Below are 25,728 nucleotides of genomic sequence, written 5' to 3'. Positions count from 1 at the left end.
CACTGTCCCGAAATTGACACCAGATGGAAACACGATAAAGGAAATATCGTGTGTGTGAACTCATTCGTGAGGGCATCTTAAGCCATCGTATGACCGCCGGTGGAGTTTCTCAGGCTCCGGCAGCAACTTTGTGAGCGGTGGCAAAATCTTTGGCATGCCAAAGAATTGCCGAAGGACCTTGCGAAGATTCATTTTCGTGTGGAATTTGTGTGTCCATTTTGCCCTTCGTAAGGCACTCGTGAGGGCATCTTGTCAAATCGTGTCATCTTCGTCTGATCATCGGTGCCATCGGGCATTTTTCTCCCCGGCAAAATGGACACACAAATTCAACAAGAAAATGAACCTTCGCAAGGTCCTTCGGCAATTTTTTGGCATGTCAAAGATTTTGCCACCGCTCACGAAGTTGCTGCCGGAGCCTGAGAAACTCCACCGGCGGTCATACGATGGCTTAAGATGCCCTCACCAATGGCCCGATGTTGTTACGATCAGAGCCGAATTTGAACATTTCCTTTATCGTGTGTCCATCTGGTTGTTTTATTGCACAACAAAATCATGTAAACATATTATGTAAATAACCCAATTTGTGTTCTGTGAAAGTGAAAAGGATATTACATTGTTTTTGTTACTTTCATTGCAGGTGTATGTCTTAAATGTAATTTAGGTTAACTTCCTGTTTTATTTAGATGCTTTTATTTTGAAGGCGAGTTGACAGGAAGTTGTTGTTGCTATGGAAACAACATGACGGAGAAAACTTAATATCTTCTACATATAAAGACAGAGAAAGTAAAGAACAAAGTCTGAAAATATCAGTACAGTATCATAGTACTTTAACATAATTGTTTTTGTTACTTCGTTGCAGTTGTATGTCTTAAATGTAATGTAAATGTTGCCTTCGTGTGTGGTTCGGGGCCATCTTCGTGCGAAATTCACAATTCCATCCAATTTCAGGACAGTGTGAGTGTGACAGGGGCTTTACAGGTTTACTTTGAATACAATGCTGAGCTCTGCATTATAATGCTTGAAAATGTGATTTAAAGTGTGTGTGTGTGTGTGTGTGTGTGTGTGTGTGTGTGTGTGTGTGTGTGTGTGTGTGTGTGTGTGTGTGTGTGTGTGTGTGTGTGTGTGTGTGTGTGTGTGTGTGTGTGTGTGTGTGTGTGTGTGTGTGTGTGTGTGTGTGTGTGCGTGTGTGCGTGCGTGTGCGCATGCGTGTGCGTGTGCGTGTGTTGTGGGCGTCTTATAAGTGAAAGATGTGCAGATCTTAGCAGAAAGCTTCTCCCTGCTTTGCTGATGGCAGTTTACTCACATAGTGTATGAGACTGTCATCATTGTTAGATCTGTAATTTATTTACATTTGATGTTAGTGGGTAAACAACTTAATCCATATTATTAAAGCCGTGGAGCCTGGGTTGCATGCATTTGGTTTATACTGTGTATTAGATAGATTTAGATCTCCAGATACAATATGGATTTCCAACCTTTCTAGCTTAGAGGGTTACAAATTCAGATTTAAAAATGTCTTGAGTGCCATTTTTATTTGGTGACTAAAACCGCATCTTTTTAATTAATTTTCCTGAAATCCTCCAACAGATCTAAATGTTATTGTATATGCAAACCATGCATTTTACAGAAAAAAATACTGAACACTTTTCTGCTGTCGGATATGATTAACTATGACATTTTCAGCTTGATCACAGTTGTCTGTGCCTCAAAGAAACGTCTTCAATGCAAATAAGTTAACGTGAGTGCCTCAGAAGTCATAGCCCCTACTCATAGTGCCGGTGTAACATTCATAGAAAGCTGTGTGAGGGATTTTTTGCTTTGAACTGGGTCCATTCGGGTGGAAAAGATGACTGATCTGCATTTGAACAGAAATTAGTAATGTATCCAGCATAAAATAAAACTGTACCTCTGTCCACAGCCTTCTGCAAAAGCATAAGGAGGGGTTACTAAAACCTCTGGTTTGATCTTTATCTTCCATCTGCAATGGCCTTGTTGCACACAGAATGCTGATTTGGCAAAGTTGAAGCATGCTCAGAATCAATTATATGCGATCGCAATATCTCCTACATCCCTGAGGATGTCATTTTGATATTACAACAGATATACTGTATTTTGCAATTTACAGCCTCTTAAGGACGCCTCCTCTGGATGTGTCACAAGGAGACCGAGACCCTGTAAGCCATGTGGTGTTATGAGACATCCAACAAATATCTGAATTACTGCTGTTGACAGGGGGTGAGGTGGTGGTATTTCTTTTCCAAGGCGGTGGAGAGGGAATTGAGATATCATTCAAACTAACAGTCCGCTGACTCAATCCTCTGTTAGTGTTTATGTGGGAGAGGTCAGGGTTTCTATTCCATTCAGGTTCACTTCTGTCGTATATTCTCTGTCAACGATGGGGAGAGGTTATTTGGATGATAGTCATGAGGACGCAACAAATATACAGTATATATTTGAATATAGAGCATTAGGAGCAAGGGTGGAAAACAACGTGGTATTATCTGCTGCTTACTAAACTACATTTGATTTAACAACTCTGTGGATAACTACCAGTTAGTCAGATGTAAAAGGTTGGATAGGCTAAATAATATATTCAGAGTATATCTATGATGGGACTCACATGCACTAACATGCATGCACTGCCAACCCGGTTACATAAAGAAAGAACAGAAACACTTGTATTACAACAATAACAGAGGAAGTGTGCCTTCATTCTGTGCTAACCATGCCGATATTCCACTATATCTTTACAAAGCAAATAGTTGTTTATTGCTTCATGAATGTTCTGAATGTTATTTATAAAACCTTTAAATACATTCAAGAGAAAGCTAACAGAGCAACAATAAGTAAATCAGCATAGACCACGACATCAATTGACCTTTTGAAATTCCTTCAATACTCATCAAGGCAGGTTTTTAGAATGTGTGACAAAACTTAAATAACTACAACAAAAATAATAACAAAAAAGACACAAGCTCAATGGTAATGTTGCCAATACCCTTCCTGCTGCTGAATAACCTCTGAACTGATATACATGTTCGTATACATTTATGATTAATAAGCCGACTAATACTAAGAATACTTTCTTAAATTCAGGCACAAAGCTAAATGTATAGCCACTGTGACCACAGTATTTTGTCCAATAGTAAAACCACCCAATTAGGATGAAATATTGTTTGGTTGAATGTGCCAGTTAGTTCAGTTTGACAGCAATCTGGAATATGGATAACAAAAGTGAGGAACACATAATAGAAGAAAGGAATAAAGTAGAGGGACAGATTTTTTGGTAGACATTGAATGATACTAATCACTGAGGGGCATGTCACACAAAATGACTGGCACATATTTTTCCAACTACAAAGGAACGGTTACAACTTTTGTATAACTCGCAGCCAGCAGAACTAATTTCTTCATTCTGCCTGAGGGATTGTGACAAATTATATGTCAAGGATTTTATGATGTGAGACGTAATAGGGCCACCCAGCTGGTGGAGTAAATGAATGTGCATATCTCAGTGACATCGACACATCTACTTAGCAGTAGAAGAACATACAAGCCATGATGTATCACACAGTCACGAGCTACATTTTTTACATCGAAATGCAGTGCTTGTCCAAACCTCTCAGAAACTAGTGCTTCACAGGTATGAAATGACTGCATTAACATTATACACATACTTAATTGAACACCCGTATCATCTCACCACATTAAATTATGTACTTCCCTGATAGCCCTGGTCAAACTCATTTGGCAGCCTGCTATTGCATGAACAGAAAAATGCACATTTCTTGATTTAATAATTATGTAAAATAGGTACAGAGGACGATGTATTTATTTAAATGAAGGGATACATTGATGGAGCTGTCTGTCAATATTCTATACAGTGTTATTTAGAATAACAGAAGATTTGTTTCTCTGACATTGTTGACAATTCGGGTGGGAAGAATCCTCAAATAATTCAAAACACTTTTTGTTTGCTATATTACATTGCTGATTATCATATTCATGAATGGATATCAATACAAGTCTACCCGAGATATATTTATGATCCACCAGAGAAGAACCATTTTAATATTTCAGTATTATTGTCCAAATATAATGGCTGTGCTATATTTTACATGGCCATCTTGAACTCAAGGTCTGCATTGAAAGCTGGCGAGTTACACATTTTTACCTTGAGGCACATATTTTATGCATGCATTCTTCACATACAGGGACCCACAAACATGAACATCTGCCAATTATACCAACACTGAGAGCCGAATGTCAGGCTGATTCCAAAACTGTATCTTAACTCAGAATAATTCATGCTCTGTTCAGGGAACTCAACCGTCCACTGCTCGTGGCATTGATTTAATCCACATTGACATATTTCTGGCTGTAGACAGAGAGTCTGTATCCAGAAAACTGTTTAATCATGGTGAGCTCTTTGTAAAACAAAAGGATAGGTACACTATCATTGTCCCCAGGTGCATGAAAACAAAGGCACACAGGGAAGCCTAAGGACCAATCATCTTAGAATGTCACAGACCAGATAAAAGGGAGACTTGGGCTTTTCATCCCTGATGTGGGGTGCTTTTAGTTTACTGACACACAACACACACACACGCACGCACGCACGCACGCACGCACACACACACACACACACACACACACACACACACACACACACACACACACACACACATCTCTAACCTGTTTACTTCCTGGAGGAAGATGTAGCATCACAGAAGAGACAGGAGGAAAATAACACTACCTGGAAAAGCAGGGGGTGGGATTTATTACTGGAAAAGAAACATGGATGACCCTACAAATTTGGTATCAGGATTTGTGAAACGATGTTATTAGGAAATGAATTCAATAATACCCGTGATAGCCGATGAGAGCTTTTGGCTTATAAAGTGGTTGTAGAAGCAATCTAGACATTCACTGCAATGTTTCCTCTTTTTAGTTCCTGTACATGGTTACGTGAGTCAATAGCTATTTATCGCTTTTAACTCCATGGAAGAATGCATTATTGTAATGTGTACAAACTTAAGAATCTGGAGGAATCAAGCAAAGTCATACAGTGCATGTCATCTGGACCACAACACAGACAATGGAACAGATAAAGCCTTGGCTTTTGGTCCGATGAATAATTAAAATGGTGCTATATTGGTTTACCTTGCCTAACATGCTGTGGACAATAAGAGTGAGCTTCCCCCAGGTGAGCCATGAGAGCAGCTGCAGAGCAAGAGTAAATTGGAAAATGAAAGCTGTGCATGTATTTACATTTTGCTTGATTAATGGACTGTGCACGGGCAGGATGAAAGTGTAAATATTGAATGAAGTTCAGAGGCTCTAGATATACTATAAATATATATGTATGCATTTAGTCTCAGAAATATTTTAAACAGATTTAAAGTATGGCTGGTATGTGCTAAATAAGCAGCATCCAAGCAGTGTTAGGCTATTTTTTTAACAAAACATCATCAAAACTGTTAATTAATTTATAATTTTGAAGCAGCTTTACTTTCATTACGAAACTGGAAGAGACAACTTCTTACCAAAATAGCAATATCGGGTTTCGGCTAATCAAGAATACACAAGGTTACTGATGTAGCATGAATCTGTCTCCTAAGAATCAAATGACTCCTAACCGTCGTACCTCTCTCTGGCCTCCACCTCTGCAGGTTCCTCTGTGCTGCTTTTTACATCTTCCTGGCCAGTGATGGTGTCCTCCTTTCTTGTGGTGCTCGGTGAGGAGCTGCTCTTTGAGGATTCCTCGTTGACCTGGAGACCCTGAATGGTGTTTTGCTGATGGTGCCATGATTGTTGACCCGTTCGGACATAGACAGGTGTGGGCCCTGGCGTAGGTGCCAAAATACTGTGAACCGGGCTGTTATTCTTTCGTAGTCCTCCAATGCCTCTTTCACGTGAGTGGCTTTTCAGCCGGCCCTGGACAGGCGTCCCTCTGTGGTCCAGGCCATCCTGCTGGATGTACCCACCCACCCCTCCACCGCCTCCGCCTCCACTGCCAGCCGAACCTTGGGATGAATGGCTAAACCAGCGCCAGCGGAGCCTGAGGATCTGCTTCACGTCAAAATCCTTCTTTCCCGACACAGACATCCTCCTCTGGGTTTGGAAACGAAGGCAATGGTATGTTGAGTCCCCAAAAACATGGAGAGCAGAGAAGAGCCTTGATTCCAGTCCTCAGTGCCTACAATGTGACTCTTCTCTTCCGTTATTGCCTCACTACTATCATGAACATCCCCTCCTCCTTCTATTACTCCTCCGTTGTTCTTTTAGTGGAGATGGAAAGCAGTCCTCTGCAGCTATTGTTCCTGTGCCTGAGACTACTACCCTCCCTCCAATTCTCCCTTTCTGTCTTTCTCTCTATTTCTCTCCTGTGCTACTGCTGTTTCTGTTTGCTGCTGCTTCTGCTGCTGCTGTGCCGCTGGAGCTGAGTTAATGCACATGCATGATCCACACTCCCTCCCCTTCGTCTCCCCTGTTTCGCTTTCTCTCCCTCTCTCCTTGTCTTGTCTCTGCTCTGCAAACACACACACACACACACACACACACACACACACACACACACTGAGATATAGACATTTATACTCTGAAAATAAAATCAGAAAATCTTCCAAGCCATGCCCATTCCTCTCTGATGCTGTTCTCTTTGTCCGTGTGTGTGTGTGTGTGTGTGTGTGTGTGTGTGTGTGTGTGTGTGTGTGTGTGTGTGTGTGTGTGTGTGTGTGTGTGTGTGTGTGTGTGTGTGTGTGTGTGTGTGTGTGTGTGTGTGTGTGTGTGTGTGTGTGTGTGTGTGTGTGTGTGCGTGCGTGCGTGTGTGAGTGATAACAGGGCCCACTGCTCTTGCTGTTAGGGGGAGGTGGGGTATCACAGAGGCAGGATGATGAGGTCACACCTTAACAAAGTAAATCACTGCTTGCTCAAGCAGGGAAAGAGAAAGACTACTTATAGGCTGAACTATCAGGACTATTACTGTAGAAGGAGCTTGTAATCCATTAATGTATGTAAATACACTAGCATGCTCATCCATAAACAAAAAAGCAGGATACATTAGTAACTCTCTTATGAATAATCAACACACTCTTTCCTAGGCAAGTGAAAAGTAAATCACAATACACATCTACTGTATGCAGTCTGCTATTCCACAACAATCTGAATCCCATGGGAAAATGTCTTAGTATATGTAGCCATGCAGACAAGATATTCACCTTCATGTGCTGTTTACACGAGAACACAAACGGTTGTATCCGCTACTTTTCTCTTTCGTATAGCCCGTTCGTTCACACGAGGCCGCAACGGAAACGCGGAAACGGACCCCGCAAACGATAACGGGTCCCAAGGTGGATAGATCTGCAAACGGAACGCTCTGGGGGGCCAAACGGCTCAGTGTGTACGCCCTATACGATCATTTCCTGATAACGATGAAGCCATAGCCCCACCTCTCCCCACCTCTGCTGCTCACTGCTGTAGCATGGTCAGTAGCGACTGTCAGTAGCTACTGCTACTGCTACTGACCATGCTACAGATGTTAGTGCAAAATCTACAGCTCGACCATGCTACAGATGTTAGTGCAAAATCTACAGCTCCTCTACCACAACCATCAGCAACAAGTGGAAATGGAGAATTACATGAACTACATGTTGCTAAATCCACCGCGGGGCATAAACAGAAGGGCAACCATGGCAACCATGCTCGGGGGTCTTCTTCGCTGCTTTTGGTGTATTTTGTGGCGAAAGTACAGTGCCACTCACAGGCCCGGCATATGTACTACAGCGTCTCCAGCGCTTTCGAGCGGTCTTGTGCGGAAGTACAGCGCCACTTACAGGCCCGGGATATGTACTACAGCGTCTCCAGCGCTCCCGAGCGGTCTCGTGTGAACAGAAGACTTTTTTGATATCGTATTCGGTTCATTTGCGTTTCGTATGCGTTTTCGTTTGCGTGTGAATGGGTTAAAGCCCCCTGCGATTACAAGTGAAAAACTGCATCTGATGAGCCTTCAAGGTCAGTTAGCTTCCTCTTCCTCCTTCAGGGCTCCAGAAAACATTTCAAGAATAGATCCTATTCTTTCTGCATAGCATAAGATAACCGCACCATGCAGCTAAATGAAATACCATACCTTAACTAATCATTCAAAAGCAAAGAGACGTGGAACCATGCACCATGGAACATTTGATCAAAGCTTGCTCTTGATTTGTAAGCAGTTGATTAGTCAACAATTAGGATGTGATCACATGCGGGTTACAAGGCTATTATCTGACAAGAGCCAATCATCCCGCATTCACTGTGCAGAATGATGTAGGCTTTGAAGCGGGACATTTCCTTGTGTTCGCTTTAGATCTCGTAGGGCACATGATTTGTCTGAAACATTGGCATATTAATAGATTAAATACATACTTGATTGTTTTATTAAAAGTAAACCCAAACCATCCACTTCTCTTTGCCAGCTCATTCATCAGTATCCCATGACCACACATGTTGAGAACCCCTGATGTTGGGTGATGTGTCTAATTTTTCAGATCTTGGTGTTTTAAATAATTGTTTTTGATCCAGATATCAAAAGAAGAGTTATGTGCACAAAGCAGGTTGTAATTGGATTTATAAATGGATTGTTAACCATGCAAGATTATGAAACACAACAAGTGATACTGTATCTGCTTGATACTGCATAACATCTGGTCAGGATTTATGGATTTCTACACAGGAATGACTTGATAAATGTTAATGTCCTGCCCCTGAGCTCCCTGTGTTTGCATATTTGTTCATCATTGCACGCTTATCAACTGATATAACAGAAGTGTAGCTAACTTTTATTCCTGTGAAATAACTGAACATAAAGAGCAGCAACGTTTTCTGATTTCCACTTCCATGAAAAAGGGAAGAGAACATTGCACCTAAACTGCTGGATTTCAATATTGTACAATTTCTCATCCGCCTCCACAAACCGCCCACTGCTGGTATGTAAGAGTTTGCGTAACCAGCATTTGTGTTCACTGATCTCCACCTAAATCAAATCTTAGCATGTTTTGCGATGGGCACAATATATGATCTGACCTGTAAAACATGTTTAAAGATCTTCAACTAACAGAATGCACGTTTCCTCCCTTCTTTCACGATATTTTAAAGCTAAGAATAAAATACACACTTTTTATTTCCACTCACTAATGCTTGTACCTTATTGGCAAAAGTATTTATTAATAAGTCACAGCTAACTGATCCTTCCCATTAAAATTATCTGAGAAAAATCACTTTTACAATGTTGTATTCTTCACACACACCAAACGAAACAGTACAGAGATTATGATTACTACAAGAAATATGCATAATAAAATATTCTAGGCATTGCATTATTCAAATCAACTCTCTGGGAGGAACTAAAGCGGTTGAAGGACTGCATGAAGTGTGTGGATCACCCTTTGTTTATATCCAAGTGTTTATGCTAATGATACAATATGAGCGGATGAGCTTCACACATTATATTCAGTCAAGAGGCAATGCACTGAATTATTAATAAGAGCTTTCTCTGCATATAAAATATTTTACATTGTATTATATTATTTTAGAGCCCAAAAGGAACAGCAAACAGCAACTGCTTTCTGATAGGGATTCTGATTAGCTAATTGAATGTGTTTGCCATGCACACACACACACACATGCTTTGCCATTATATGTCTAATACAACATTCAGCTGTTCGAAGTTCTCTTCTGTCTTGCACTAAGTGATGACCCTTTGGTCAAGTGGCATAATAACATGCTCTACATAATCTTTAAATGTATTTAAAATTGTAGTTTTACAATCCTGTCCTTCAACCACAATGGGAAACACTTTACTACAGGCATCTACTAACCTTTTGGCACAGTCATTATCACTGTAGCATTAGCTGCTTTTACTGTTGAAAAAAGAACAGTGATTGTATTATCCCCTCTTAATTTGTTATTGAAAAGGAAATATCCCCATGTCCCAAATCTAAAAACTTTAGACTGGTAGTGGCCACAGTGTTCCTTGGCACACATTCAATATGAAAAAATAAGTAAAAGGGAAATATCCTATAATAGTTATCAGGGAAAATACAGGAAATACACAACTATATCCAAAACCTTGATAGGATTAACAATAACTACATCAACATAGATTTTTATTTAACTGTATATGTGTGTGTGTGTGTGTGTGTGTGTGTGTGTGTGTGTGTGTGTGTGTGTGTGTGTGTGTGTGTGTGTGTGTGTGTGTGTGTGTGTGTGTGTGTGTGTGTGTGTGTGTGTGTGTCTTACATTGTATTTGCATGGATATACTGTGTAGTATGTGGATATATGGGAAAAAACTCCTCCCACAGCGATGACCTAGCATCAATATCAACTAAATGCTACTTTTAAAGATGAGGTAAAGACCCTGTGTGTTAAATGTCATACTGTGTTGGGCAGTTATATTTAAAACGTAAATGACCATTGTCCATATGCAGAAGACTAACAAATAAAATGTAATGAAAAAATCAACTACACACTCTAACACATGCTCACCTGCACTTGCAATGAGCAACTCATACTGTACATATACACATAAAATGTGAATAAAACATTTTATAGCAATGTCAATACTGCTTTTCAAGGTAAGAATGTCTAATATTTTGCTGTTACATATTTCATCAGATTAGGCTATGACCAGGTTGCAGAAACAAGATGCAGCCTTACACATAATGGAGGTCAAAGGGGACACATTGAAATACAGTATGAATGAGAAAATGATGTTTAATGTTCCATTCATGGCTGAACCAGCTGCCGTTACAGTACCTCCTAAATCTATAGCACATTTTATACTTTTCAACATGCAACAACCTTGCAAGGTAAGCAATAAACTGCAGTAGCCAGAATGCTGATTAAAACATTATATTATTTATTTTAGTTTTTTTTATGAGAAACTGACCAGAGTTACTGGTTAGTGTTAAATCTCTTTAATACACTCATATGTTTCAATTTTCAGCAAATGTCAGTTATTGGTTATCTTTCCTCTTACCTGATAAACGGATTCCAATTGTAACTTCAAAACATTACCAATGTAGGTGAACTGCATGTAATCCAATAATTAAACCTCACAACTGTGTTGGACCGTTCAAACTTTTCCTTCTCCTCTGAAACTCTTTCAGCACAAACATGTTTGCCTCGCTCAAAAAAGGAAGGAGGCACTTTCCTCTTTTAAAGGAAATTCCTGATGAGTTCCTTCCTCTTCACTACAATAACAATTGCATTCAAACAGGAACACTGGGATCACATCCTGCGTTTGAGGCAAACCACCTCTTTGACAAAGCCTTACCCTACAATAAATGTTTCCATAACATCTAACAATTCATTTTGAGAAAAGCAGTACCCATGATTTCATGTTGCAAATACAATTTCACATATTCGTTATGTAATGTAAGGAGTAATGTGCAAGTTTCAAGATAACCACTTATGGCATATTTAACATTTCCTTCTGAAGTTAAATTCAAAGGATCAGTGAACGCCTATTCTTACACTATTTTACTTAGCTGGTCAGACTGTCTATCCTGCATAGCCAAAATGTGAAACTCATGGCTCGACAAAGATGATAAAGACAGCGAAAATAGTAGAGTACAATTTGTGGGTACATATTTTTTCTGAGTTCTTCCATTCCATGTTAGTTTATAATTACAAAACAACAACGCAGAAGCAAATATTGAACTTTTAGTTCACTACATTTATAAACTTAACACAAAAACAAAGGCAATTTGTGTTTGGTAGATCATTTCTATAATGTAACAAAGCTTTTTGGCAATAAATCTTATACCGTTGGAAAGCCTGTTTAATTACCTTTCAAATGGTGCCACATTTGTGAGGAACAAGCATTTGTGGGATGAGCAGCAGAGCTGAGTATGTGGGGTGAACCCATGAAAAATTAGACAAATCTCCTCTTCCAATGCCAAACAGCTTTTTTTGCTGCTGACTGGTTGTTTGGTGGATTGGATGATTGGATGATTAAAGTCTGATAAAGACATATTGGCAACAATTGATTCATTTAACAAGCAGCCTCAGTAGCGTATGGAAGAACCAAACACAGCCACAGTAACAGCCTCTCCTCCTCATGCTGTCACCAGCCTGCTCACACTCTGCTGTGGGATGGCATCCCATTCTTCAACCAGCATCTGTCCCAAGTCAGCCAACGTGGTGGTGTTGGTCACTCTGGCACGGACAGCAGGGCCAAGTTGATCCCAAAATGGGGTTCAATGGGGTTGAGGTCAGGACTGCAGGCCATCCCATCCTCTCCACTCCTACTCTATCACTGTGACCCTACGATCCATGTGCCGTAGGCAGAATCTGAATAGAATAGAATATAGAAATCATCTATACCAAATACAGACTGCTTTACTTTTTGTGTTAAATTTATTTCCTATTTTCAGCTTAAGACCCCCATGTGTCCTTAGTAGGAAGCCCAAACCCTAGGTTTGAAACCAGCACTAACCTGGTCAGTTAAGTAGCAGAGGGGGTTGTTAATCAGTTTCAGCTGCTTTGGTGTTAATGAAATTAACAACAGGTGCGCTAGAGGGTCAACAATGAGACGATCCCAAAAACAGGAATGGTTTTCCAGGTGGAGGCCACTAGTTTCGCATTAGGCTAGAGCCAGTGTCACTACTGGTATAGCATGAGGCGTTACCTGGACCCTACAGAGGTTGCACAGGCAGTCCAACTCCACCAGGATGTCACATCAATACGTGCCATTGCCAGAAGGTTTGCTGTGTCTCCAAGCACAGTCTCAAGAGCATGGAGGAGATTCCAGGTGACATGCCAACACATTCTCACTCCCAGCTCGTCCTATATTGACGTTATGTCAGAATCCTTTGGCGTTACTTTCTAACGCACTGGGGGGCCCTTTAACGTCGCCAATCAACTATCAGGGGCCAAGTGACATGGTTTTGCTCATCACGATATACTTTCTCTTGCGCAAGAGATACGTTCTCGTGCACACGAGAAAGTTACAGGTTCGCCAAGTAGGAAGTGGAGCTGTGCCTTTTATAAACTGTGTTTACCTTCATTAGACAGCTAAAGAGCGACTGCAGGCTGCTTCGTTATAGCCACACACACCTGTGTGTGTGTGTGTGACACTGGTATTTGTTTTCAGAAGATATTAAGATACTGTCGTCCGTTCCGGTAATGCGGTCAACTCAGCCGTCTCTCGTGTTTGCTTGGTCAAATCAGCAGCTCTTCATGTTTGAGTGCGCAATTAATCGGGCCTTTACGGTAATCGCCGAGAAGCGGCACTGACGCTAGTAGTACAAGAGTAAAATAATGCATGTTTTTTCTGCTTTATTTGTGAAATAATTTGTACCATAAGTTCTTAATAAAACTGACACTGTTTGACTCAGTCCTAGTTTGACTGCTACCAACAATAACATGAAGTACTTTTAACGTGTACTTTTTGGGTAATAGCCTACTCTCTCAAAGTCCCCTACTGAGAACAAAATCATGCCACTTCTGCTATATTTGATGAGAGATAAAATGATTTTTAGCCATAAGTTCTTAATAAAATTTGTATTGTTGGACTCAGTACTTGTACCTTTTACTACTACCACAAATACAATGAAGTACTTTTACTGTATACTTTTTGAGTAATACTCTGTGTAACAACGAGACGCCGTTACTAGAGCTCACGTGGACATGTGGATATAATCATTGTACTGTATAGGGTATATTGACACAGTATTGGCACATGATTTAAACAACACACTTTATTAATGGATAGATATGTTTATTGACAATTGATTGAATTGCATTGTTGTGTGGGTGAGTGTCGTGCGGCGCGGACGCCGGGCCGTTCCTGCTCGCCGTTCGCCTGAGTAAAGAAATGGATACGGTTTAAAATGCGCATATTCATACATTGCTAACAGTACGGGTAGCGAGGGATTGTTCACGAAGTAAACGTGAGAATTAGTAATTGATTGTGTGATGATTAAACTTACCTCTGTCTGTTCTCTCTCCCAGGGTGTTCGGGCAAAAGAGTTCCCCCGGGCTTAAAATACATGATTAACCTCTGAATTGTAGTGTAGAGTAAAAGTACAAAGTGGCATCTAAATGAAATAAGTAAAGTAGTTGGGTACAGTGCTTGAGTAAATTGACTTAGTTGGTGGGTACATGAGGTGAGGTACAGTGGTGACCTCACCGATATCAAGCCTAAGTATGTCTCAAAATTATAAATAACAATTCAAGTTGGATTAATTGCTTGATGATAAATAATGTACATATTTTTGGGATGGCAATCGTTTAAACGATTGAATTGCAATTAATCGCATGATGTCCATAGTTAACTTAATTTTGACATAACTCAAATTAAACACACATTTGTATCTGTTTTAAGTGTACCTTAAAGGGATATTTTTCAAGTTTTTAATACTATTATCGATATGGGAGTTCATCTGGCAGCAGTATATAAAGTAAAGAAATTGAGTTCCACCTTTACCAGCAGTGATAGACCCATGTATGCATCAATAATCATAATCTTGTGGTTTATATGATTCTGAAATGGGCCGTTATGCATAACAAGTACTTTTACTTTCATAAATATGTTTTGATGCAGAACTGTAACTTGTTAAAGAGTGTTTTTAAAATGTGCAATTGCTACTTTTGCTTAAATAAAATATCTGAGTACTTCTTCTGGCAATCGCTGTTGAAAAGACCTAACGTACTCCGGTGGTAAATCAATTCACATTGATAACGTACAGTATGTGTTGTGGAGAGAACCAACTGTATTGTTCCATTAGCGGTTTTGAATGTTTTGCTCACCATCCACAAGGTAGGTATATGTTACAAATGTGGATAAGAGAAATACAGTGCAGCCTTACAGAAATCAAAACAAACGTAATCATATATTGCATGTATCCTATCACATGAATGGCAAACATTGATTAAAAAAACAATGTAAAATCTGATAAACTAAGCAACTCTCAATCAACACTGATTCTGTTCGCAATCAAAAAGTGATTTTATTTGTGACATCTTATTACATAATCATTAGGTTTGTGTACAAAGAGAGAGTGACAGAAAAAAAATACAGAGGATAATAAAACAGGTCAGAATGAAAATGACACATGAATAGGAAGCAAATATGTTTAATACGTTGCATACTTTTTGTAAATGGTACAGATTCTGAGGGTTAATAAAGTTTATTTCAAAATTAACAGTAAAGTACTGACAGCATTTCAGAGAGTTGGTAGTTCAAACAGGATTTTTCTCTGTAATTAAGGAATATACAACACCATTATTCTTTGGATTGTGTTAGAAAGTGCCAGTTAGATGTTTCCTAAATAGCCTTTGCACTGATTATATAATAACAAAAGCTTGAAAATTAAATCATTTAATACACAAAAAAACTGATAACTGTTTGCATTTGTGTCTGTGTATAAACAACATTTTCCTTCAAAAAAACAATCGTAACTATATGTTCTGTGCAAAAGAACCCTGGATACAAATATTCCACACCCATTCATTAATACCATTAATTTAATATAATGCAATAGGACAAAAGACCACCCTGTAATACTAAAACTACTTGTGAGAATGGGATGATATGGCATATGTTCAATAAATCTGGACTATGTACAAACAAAAAGAAAATTATTATCACAATACAATTTAATCTTATTTACAGTGATAAGGGATTTTAAACAATCTCATGCACTCTTGTCTATTCATTGAAAAAAGTAACTACTCATAGTTAACCATAATTGAGATGACTGTGTACGTCCCGTTAGATTCTTAAAATCTTTTGAAAAAATCTCCATGTTAGGTGAGTCTATTTGGGTGTACATGAGAGAGTTTAATTGATCTCATTATTAATTCGTTCATCATTTTTTTGGTGAAACAGAAAGTTCAAGTCTTGGGAACCTGAAACCACCTCTCGAACCACTGTCACTGCTGGAGGTTGAAGACAATCTTGATGTCTTAGAGGGTAGAGAAACACCTGCACCTGCTTCACCCTCCCCACCAAGTGACACTTCATATGAGCCCTTTGACTTTGCACCAAAACCTCCAAAGGTGCCAAACTTCAACTTGCCTTTCTTTCCTTTGACCTTGCTTTCTCCTAGGTCTAATGAAATGTCGCCACCCTCAGCTTCTAAGTGAGCTGAAGGAGAGCTCACTGCAAGCGCCCCCTCATCACTCAGAGAAGAAGATCGATGCCTTGATTTCTTAAATAGATCTAGTGACGCTGACTTTCCTTTAGCTGACACACTGAGCCCAGGATCACCCTCAAATTCTAATTTTCCAGCCGTCAGTCCCCCAGTATGTACCTTACCGCCTTTTCCACTTGTACTCAACCCTACCTCTGGTCCTCGAAGGTCACCCGCACTACTACCCTTTGCTTTAGATTTGCCAAAGAATGTTGGCATCTTTACCCTTATTTTGCTTTCTCTTTGCCTAAGTTCTGGACTGGGAACCTCAATATTTGGTGAACTGACTTGCCAACTTCCTTCACCTCCCTGGACTTCCTCCTGAGGCTGATTAATGCCAAATTGTGGTACCTTGATTTTAGGAAATGTTACAGTACCTTCTGGGTAATGAAGGCCACCACTTCCACTGCGGCCTGAAGCACTTGCATCAAGCTCTGCACCAGAGCTCACATTTCTGTTTGGGCCTTTAAAACCTACAGACATAGTTGCCTCTCTGTTCAAATTTGTATCGACATCAGAAGCTACCTTCACATTTGGCATTTTAACATTAGGAGTCTTAAATTTCATATCCGTCCCTCCCAAATGAATATTTGGACTGTCAATGCCCTCTGGTAAAGATCCATCACCTTTCAATTTTGGAGATTTCATATCTAATTCCACATCAGGAAAATGAAGCTTACCAAAACGCGGCTTCTTTACCTTTGTTCCCTTGACTTGAATATTGGGTGTGTCTACATCCAGGTCTACTGCAGGCATTTTTATATCACCTTCGGGTTTCTTTGCCTTTCCTTTCACTTTTGGAAGTTTGAATTTCCCCTTCTTCCCCTTAAGGTTGATATTAATGTCAGGGGCATCAAGAGTACCTGTGTCACTACCTGGCAGACTTAGTTCTGTTTTGGAACCTTTTGCTTCCACACTGTACATGAGTGTTTTCCCCTCCACTTCTGGGGATTTCATTCCAAACTTAGGACCTTTGAACTTGGGAAATGTTATACCTGTCTTTTCAGAATCAATAGACACACCTTCCATAGTGATGGTTGGACCTTTGATATCTGAATCCAATTTGGGCAAGGATGCATCTATTTTTCCTTTGGGAATGCTTATGTTGAAGGCTGAACCCTCAACCTTTGGATCTTTAATGTTAAGTGATGGCATGGTCATTGTAGGCATTGTAAATCCCCCCTTAGGAACTTTAAAATCGACCTGTGGACCTTTGATGTCAACAGCAGGTTTTTCTATGTCTCCCTCTATCTTTGGCATTGACATGTCAACATCGCCTTTGAGTTTGGGGCCTTTCAGGTTAAAATCAACATTTGGCATGGAGAGATTTGGTCCTGAAATGGTTGGCATTTTGAATGTGTGACCTTTGATTTTACCACTTGGACTTTCAATGTCGACATCTCGTCCTTTAATATCCAAGTGAGGGGCATTAACATCAATATCAGCTGTTGGGATGCTGACATCAATGTCTGGTCCTTCAGCATGTGGACCTTTCAACCCAAAGGATGGCATTTTTAATGTAGGCATCTTGAATCTTCCTTTGTCGCCATCAAAGTCAACTTCTGGTCCTTCAATATCCATCTTGGGAGATTTGATGTTACCCTTAATCTTTGGAACGGAGAAATCCAGATCTCCCTTTATGTTGGGCCCTTTAATGTCAACATCCGGTGTTTTAACATCAATGTTCGCTTCAGGAAGGTTTATATCAACTTCTGGACCTTCAAACTTTGGACCTTTGATATTCCATGATGGCATTTTGATGTTAGGCATTTTAAAGCCACTCTTTGTCCCTTCAATGTCAACATCTGGACATTTGATGTCAACATCAGGTGTTTTTATGTCTCCTTTTATCTTTGGCATTGACATGTCCAAATCACCTTTGAGTTTGGAGCCTTTCAGGTTAAAATCAACATCTGGCATGGAGATGTTCGGCCCTGAAATGCTTGGCATTGTGAATGTGTGACCTTTGACTTTACCACTTGGACTTTGAATGTCAAAATCTGGTCCTTTGATATCCAAGTTAGGGGCATTAAGATCAACATCAATGTCTGGTCCTTCAGCATGTGGTCCTTTCCCTCCAAAGGTTGGCATTTTGAATGTAGGCATTTTGAATCTTCCTTTGTCGCCATCAAAGTCAACTTCTGGTCCTTCAATATCCATCTTGGGAGATTTTATGTTACCCTTAATCTTTGGAACGGAGAAATCCAGATCTGCCCTTTATGTTGGGCCCTTTAATGTCAACTTCAGGTGTTTTGACATCAATGTTCGCTTCAGGAAGGTTTATATCAACTTCTGGACCGTCAAATTTGGGACTTTTGATGTTCCATGATGGCATTTTGATGTTAGGCATTTTAAAGCCACTCATTGGCCCTTCAATATCAACCGCTGGAGCTTTGATGTCAACTTCAGGTGTTTTTATATCTCGTTTTATCTTTGGCATTGACATGTCAACCTCGCCTTTGAGTTTGGGGCCTTTCATATTAAAATCAAAATCAGGCATGGAGATGTTCGGCCCTGAAATGCTTGGCATTGTGAATGTGTGACCTTTGACTTTACCACTTGGACTTTGAATGTCAAAATCTGGTCCTTTTATTTCCAAATCAGGGGCATTTACATTAATATCAGCTTTTGGGATGCTGACATCTACTTCTGGTCCTTCAATATTTGGACCTTTAAACCCAAAGGATGGCATTTTAAATGTAGGTCTTTTAAATCCACCTTTGACGCCATCAAAGTCAACATCTGGTCCTTCAATATCCATCTTGGGGGCTCTTATGTTACCCTCAATCTTACGACCTGATACATCCAAATCTCCCTTTATATCAACTTCAGGAGCGTCAAGTTTGGGACCTTGGGTGTTCCATGATGGCATTTTGAATTTAGGCATTTCAAATTGACCCTTTGGACCTTCAATATCAACCTCTGGACCTTTGATGTCAAGCTCCGGTGTTTTTATTCCTCCGGATATCTTTGGCACTGACATGTCTACATCGCCTTTGATTTTGGGGCCTTTCAGGTTAAAATCCACATCTGGCATGGAGATTTTTGGCCCTGAAAAGCTTGGAATTTTGAATGTGTGACCTTTGGTTTTACCACTTGGACTTTCAATGTCAATACCTGGTCCTTTGATATCCAAGTTAGGGGCATTAAGATCAACATCAACTTCTGGTCCTTCAACATTGGGTCCTTTCCCTCCAAAGGTTGGCATTTTAAATTTAGGCATTTTAAATCTTCCTTTGTGGCCATCAATTTCAACATCTGGTCCAACAATATCAATCTTGGGAGATTTGATGTTACCCTTAATCTTTGGAACGGAGAAATCCAGATCTCCCTTTATGTTGGGCCCTTTAATGTCAACATCCGGTGTTTTAACATCGATGTTCGCTTCAGGAAGGTTTATATCAACTTCTGGACCTTCACACTTTGAACCTTTGATGTTCCATGATGGCATTTTAATGTGAGGCATTTTAAAGCCACTCTTTGTCCCTTCAATGTCAACATCTGGACATTTGATGTCAACTTCGGGTGTTTTTATGTCTCCTTTTATCTTTGGCATTGACATGTCCATATCGCCTTTGAGTTTGGGGCCTTTCAGGTTAAAGTCAACATCTGGCATCGAGAGATTTGGTCCTGAAATGGTTGGCATTTTGAATTTGTGACCTTTGATTTTACCACTTGGACTTTCAATGTCGACATCTGGTCCTTTAATATCCAAGTGTGGTGCATTAACATCAATATCAGCTGTTGGGATGCTGACATCAATGTCTGGTCCTTCAGCATGTGGACCTCTCATCCCAAAGGATGGCATTTTAAATGTAGGCATTTTGAATCTTCCTTTGTCGCCATCAAAGTCAACTTCTGGTCCTTCAATATCCATCTTGGGAGATTTTATGTTACCCTTAATCTTTGGAACGGAGAAATCCAGATCTCCCTTTATATTGGGCCCTTTAATGTCAATATCCGGTGTTTTAACATCAATGTTCGCTTCAGGAAGGTTTATGTCAACTTCTGGACCTTCAAACTTTGGACCTTTGATGTTCCATGATGGCATTTGGATGTTAGGCATTTTAAAGCCACTCTTTGTCCCTTCAATGTCAACATCTGGACATTTGATGTCAACTTCAGGTGTTTTTATGTCTCCTTTTATCTTTGGCATTGACATGTCCACATCGCCTTTGAGTTTGGGGCCTTTCAGGTTAAAATCAACATTTGGCATGGAGAGGTTTGGAACTGAAATGGTTGGCATTTTGAAGGTATGACCTTTGATTTTACCACTTGGACTTTCAATGTCTAAACCTGGTCCTTTGATATCTAAGTCAGGCGCTTTAACATCAATATCAGCTTTGGGAAGGTTAATATTAATGTCTGGACCCTCCACTTTTGGACCTTTCAAGCCAAACGATGGCATTTTGATTTTCGGCATTTCAAAGCCACCTTTTGGCCCTTCAACATCAACCGTTGGACCTGTAATGTCAACATCAGGTGTTTTTATGTCTCCTTTTATCTTTGGCATCGACATGTCCAAATCACCTTTGAGTTTGGGGCCTTTCAGGTTAAAATCAAAATCTGGCATTGAGAGATTTGGTCCTGAAATGGTTGGCATTTTGAATGTGTGACCTTTGATTTTACCACTTGGACTTTCAATGTCGACATCTGGTCCTTTAATATCCAAGTGAGGGGCATTAACATCAATATCAGCTTTTGGGATGCTGACATCAATGTCTGGTCCTTCAGCATGTGGACCTTTCATCCCAAAGGATGGCATTTTAAATGTAGGCATTTTGAATCTTCCTTTGTCGCCATCAAAGTCAACTTCTGGTCCTTCAATATCCATCTTGGGAGCTTTTATGTTACCCTTAATCTTTGGAACGGAGAAATCCAGATCTCCCTTTATGTTGGGCCCTTTAATGTCAACATTCGGTGTTTTAACATCAATGTTCGCTTCAGGAAGGTTTATATCAACTTCTGGACCTTCAAACTTTGGACCTTTGATGTTCCATGATGGCATTTTGATGTTAGGCATTTTAAAGCCACTCTTTGTCCCTTCAATGTCAACATCTGGACATTTGATGTCAACTTCAGGTGTTTTTATGTCTCCTTTTATCTTTGGCATTGACATGTCCACATCGCCTTTGAGTTTGGGGCCTTTCAGGTTAAAATCAACATTTGGCATGGAGAGGTTTGGAACTGAAATGGTTGGCATTTTGAAGGTATGACCTTTGATTTTACCACTTGGACTTTCAATGTCTAAACCTGGTCCTTTGATATCTAAGTCAGGCGCTTTAACATCAATATCAGCTTTGGGAAGGTTAATATTAATGTCTGGACCCTCCACTTTTGGACCTTTCAAGCCAAACGATGGCATTTTGATTTTCGGCATTTCAAAGCCACCTTTTGGCCCTTCAACATCAACCGTTGGACCTGTAATGTCAACATCAGGTGTTTTTATGTCTCCTTTTATCTTTGGCATCGACATGTCCAAATCACCTTTGAGTTTGGGGCCTTTCAGGTTAAAATCAAAATCTGGCATTGAGAGATTTGGTCCTGAAATGGTTGGCATTTTGAATGTGTGACCTTTGATTTTACCACTTGGACTTTCAATGTCGACATCTGGTCCTTTAATATCCAAGTGAGGGGCATTAACATCAATATCAGCTTTTGGGATGCTGACATCAATGTCTGGTCCTTCAGCATGTGGACCTTTCATCCCAAAGGATGGCATTTTAAATGTAGGCATTTTGAATCTTCCTTTGTCGCCATCAAAGTCAACTTCTGGTCCTTCAATATCCATCTTGGGAGCTTTTATGTTACCCTTAATCTTTGGAACGGAGAAATCCAGATCTCCCTTTATGTTGGGCCCTTTAATGTCAACATTCGGTGTTTTAACATCAATGTTCGCTTCAGGAAGGTTTATATCAACTTCTGGACCTTCAAACTTTGGACCTTTGATGTTCCATGATGGCATTTTGATGTTAGGCATTTTAAAGCCACTCTTTGTCCCTTCAATGTCAACATCTGGACATTTGATGTCAACTTCAGGTGTTTTTATGTCTCCTTTTATCTTTGGCATTGACATGTCCACATCGCCTTTGAGTTTGGGGCCTTTCAGGTTAAAATCAACATTTGGCATGGAGATGTTTGGCATTGAAATGGTTGGCATTTTGAAGGTATGACCTTTGATTTTACCACTTGGACTTTCCATGTCAAAACCTGGTCCTTCGATGTCCAAGTCAGGCGCTTTAACATCAATATCAGCTTTGGGAAGGTTAATATTAATGTCTGGACCCTCCACTTTTGGACCTTTCAAGCCAAATGATGGCATTTTGATTTTCGGCATTTCAAAGCCACCTTTTGGCCCTTCAACATCAACCGCTGGACCTGTAATGTCAACATCAGGTGTTTTTATGTCTCCTTTTATCTTTGGCATTGACATGTCCATATCGCCTTTGAGTTTGGGGCCTTTCAGGTTAAAATCAACATTTGGCATTGAGAGATTTGGTCCTGAAATGGTTGGCATTTTGAATTTGTGACCTTTGATTTTACCACTTGGACTTTCAATGTCGACATCTGGTCCTTTAATATCCAAGTGAGGGGCATTAACATCAATATCAGCTGTTGGGATGCTGACATCAATGTCTGGTCCTTCAGCATGTGGACCTTTCATCCCAAAGGATGGCATTTTAAATGTAGGCATTTTGAATCTTCCTTTGTCGCCATCAAAGTCAACTTCTGGTCCTTCAATATCCATCTTGGGAGCTTTTATGTCACCCTTAATCTTTGGAACGGAGAAATCCAGATCTCCCTTTATGTTGGGCCCTTTAATGTCAACATTCGGTGTTTTAACATCAATGTTCGCTTCAGGAAGGTTTATATCAACTTCTGGACCTTCAAACTTTGGACCTTTGATGTTCCATGATGGCATTTTGATGTTAGGCATTTTAAAGCCACTCTTTGTCCCTTCAATGTCAACATCTGGACATTTGATGTCAAGTTCAGGTGTTTTTATGTCTCCTTTTATCTTTGGCATTGACATGTCCACATCGCCTTTGAGTTTGGGGCCTTTCAGGTTAAAATCAACATTTGGCATGGAGATGTTTGGCATTGAAATGGTTGGCATTTTGAAGGTATGACCTTTAATTTTACCACTTGGACTTTCAATGTCAAAACCTGGTCCTTCGATGTCCAAGTCAGGCGCTTTAACATCAATATCAGCTTTGGGAAGGTTAATATTAATGTCTGGACCCTCCACTTTTGGACCTTTCAAGCCAAATGATGGCATTTTGATTTTCGGCATTTCAAAGCCACCTTTTGGCCCTTCAACATCAACCGCTGGACCTGTAATGTCAACATCAGGTGTTTTTATGTCTCCTTTTATCTTTGGCATTGACATGTCCATATCGCCTTTGAGTTTGGAGCCTTTCAGGTTAAAATCAACATTTGGCATTGAGAGATTTGGTCCTGAAATGGTTGGCATTTTGAATTTGTGACCTTTGATTTTACCACTTGGACTTTCAAAGTCGACATCTGGTCCTTTAATATCCAAGTGAGGGGCATTAACATCAATATCAGCTGTTGGGATGCTGACATCAATGTCTGGTCCTTCAGCATGTGGACCTTTCATCCCAAAGGATGGCATTTTAAATGTAGGCATTTTGAATCTTCCTTTGTCGCCATCAAAGTCAACTTCTGGTCCTTCAATATCCATCTTGGGAGCTTTTATGTTACCCTTAATCTTTGGAACGGAGAAATCCAGATCTCCCTCTATGTTGGGCCCTTTAATGTCAACATTCGGTGTTTTAACATCAATGTTCGCTTCAGGAAGGTTTATATCAACTTCTGGACCTTCAAACTTTGGACCTTTGATGTTCCATGATGGCATTTTGATGTTAGGCATTTTAAAGCCACTCTTTGTCCCTTCAATGTCAACATCTGGACATTTGATGTCAACTTCAGGTGTTTTTATGTCTCCTTTTATCTTTGGCATTGACATGTCCACATCGCCTTTGAGTTTGGGGCCTTTCAGGTTAAAATCAACATTTGGCATGGAGATGTTTGGCATTGAAATGGTTGGCATTTTGAAGGTATGACCTTTGATTTTACCACTTGGACTTTCCATGTCAAAACCTGGTCCTTCGATGTCCAAGTCAGGCGCTTTAACATCAATATCAGCTTTGGGAAGGTTAATATTAATGTCTGGACCCTCCACTTTTGGACCTTTCAAGCCAAATGATGGCATTTTGATTTTCGGCATTTCAAAGCCACCTTTTGGCCCTTCAACATCAACCGCTGGACCTGTAATGTCAACATCAGGTGTTTTTATGTCTCCTTTTATCTTTGGCATTGACATGTCCATATCGCCTTTGAGTTTGGGGCCTTTCAGGTTGAAATCAACATTTGGCATTGAGAGATTTGGTCCTGAAATGGTTGGCATTTTGAATTTGTGACCTTTGATTTTACCACTTGGACTTTCAATGTCGACATCTGGTCCTTTAATATCCAAGTGAGGGGCATTAACATCAATATCAGCTGTTGGGATGCTGACATCAATGTCTGGTCCTTCCGCATGTGGACCTTTCAACCCAAAGGATGGCATTTTAAATGTAGGCATTTTGAATCTTCCTTTGTCGCCATCAAAGTCAACTTCTGGTCCTTCAATATCCATCTTGGGAGCTTTTATGTCACCCTTAATCTTTGGAACGGAGAAATCCAGATCTCCCTCTATGTTGGGTCCTTTAATGTCAACATCCGGTGTTTTAACATCAATGTTCGCTTCAGGAAGGTTTATATCAACTTCTGGACCTTCAAACTTTGGACCTTTGATGTTCCATGATGGCATTTTGATGTTAGGCATTTTAAAGCCACTCTTTGTCCCTTCAATGTCAACATCTGGACATTTGATATCAACTTCAGGTGTGTTTATGTCTCCTTTTATCTTTGGCATTGACATGTCCACATCGCCTTTGAGTTTGGGGCCTTTCAGGTTAAAATCAACATTTGGCATGGAGATGTTTGGCATTGAAATGGTTGGCATTTTGAAGGTATGACCTTTGATTTTACCACTTGGACTTTCCATGTCAAAACCTGGTCCTTCGATGTCCAAGTCAGGCGCTTTAACATCAATATCAGCTTTGGGAAGGTTAATATTAATGTCTGGACCCTCCACTTTTGGACCTTTCAAGCCAAATGATGGCATTTTGATTTTCGGCATTTCAAAGCCACCTTTTGGCCCTTCAACATCAACCGCTGGACCTGTAATGTCAACATCAGGTGTTTTTATGTCTCCTTTTATCTTTGGCATTGACATGTCCATATCGCCTTTGAGTTTGGGGCCTTTCAGGTTAAAATCAACATTTGGCATGGAGATGTTTGGCATTGAAATGGTTGGCATTTTGAAGGTATGTCCTTTGATTTTACCACTTGGACTTTCAATGTCAAAACCTGGTCCTTCGATGTCCAAGTCAGGCGCTTTAACATCAATATCAGCTTTGGGAAGGTTAATATTAATGTCTGGACCCTCCACCTTCGGACCTTTCAAGCCAAACGATGGCAT

At 40.1% G+C, this 25,728-nt stretch overlaps 3 protein-coding genes across 6 annotated transcripts in view; all 3 read right to left on the bottom strand.

The window, feature by feature from the left end:
- klhl4 (kelch-like family member 4) overlaps positions 1-11,151 on the bottom strand; it is a 28,689-nt gene extending 17,538 nt beyond the window's left edge. The window contains exon 1 of one of the 3 annotated variants that reach the window (XM_034136215.1): positions 11,018-11,151. Coding sequence is in view for 1 of the 3 variants with exons in the window: in XM_034136210.1 (XP_033992101.1) it covers positions 5,648-6,108 (461 nt within the window). In the remaining 2 variants the exon portion in view is untranslated. Of the gene's footprint in view, positions 1-4,695; positions 4,712-5,647; positions 6,485-11,017 lie in introns of those variants that run through there. The other 2 variants (XM_034136210.1, XM_034136219.1) reach the window with 2 other exon arrangements.
- A 3,817-nt stretch (positions 11,152-14,968) lies between these two features.
- Positions 14,969-18,717, bottom strand: LOC117487564 (neuroblast differentiation-associated protein AHNAK-like). The gene has a single exon (XM_034136209.1). It carries the CDS (start codon positions 18,336-18,338, stop codon positions 15,855-15,857), a length of 2,484 nt encoding a protein of 827 aa, XP_033992100.1. The 5' UTR covers positions 18,339-18,717; the 3' UTR covers positions 14,969-15,854.
- ahnak (AHNAK nucleoprotein) overlaps positions 18,315-25,728 on the bottom strand; it is a 28,083-nt gene continuing 20,669 nt past the window's right edge. The window contains exon 7 of one of the 2 annotated variants that reach the window (XM_034136198.1): positions 18,315-25,020. In XM_034136198.1, the coding sequence (XP_033992089.1) occupies positions 18,361-25,020 (6,660 nt within the window). In that variant the 3' untranslated portion in view covers positions 18,315-18,360. The other variant, XM_034136205.1, reaches the window with a different exon arrangement.

This window comes from Trematomus bernacchii, unplaced genomic scaffold, assembly GCF_902827165.1.
Source record: "Trematomus bernacchii unplaced genomic scaffold, fTreBer1.1, whole genome shotgun sequence".
NCBI classification, from domain to species: Eukaryota; Metazoa; Chordata; class Actinopteri; order Perciformes; family Nototheniidae; genus Trematomus; species Trematomus bernacchii.
The sequence above is the reverse complement of the archived record's forward strand: the minus strand, read 5'-3'. Positions and strand labels throughout refer to the sequence as shown.

What these genes read in the sequence shown, in the direction of transcription:
- LOC117487564 (XM_034136209.1), bottom strand. Translation starts at nt 18,338, where the DNA reads ATGGATATTGAAGGACCAGAAGTTGACTTTGATGGCGACAAAGGAAGA.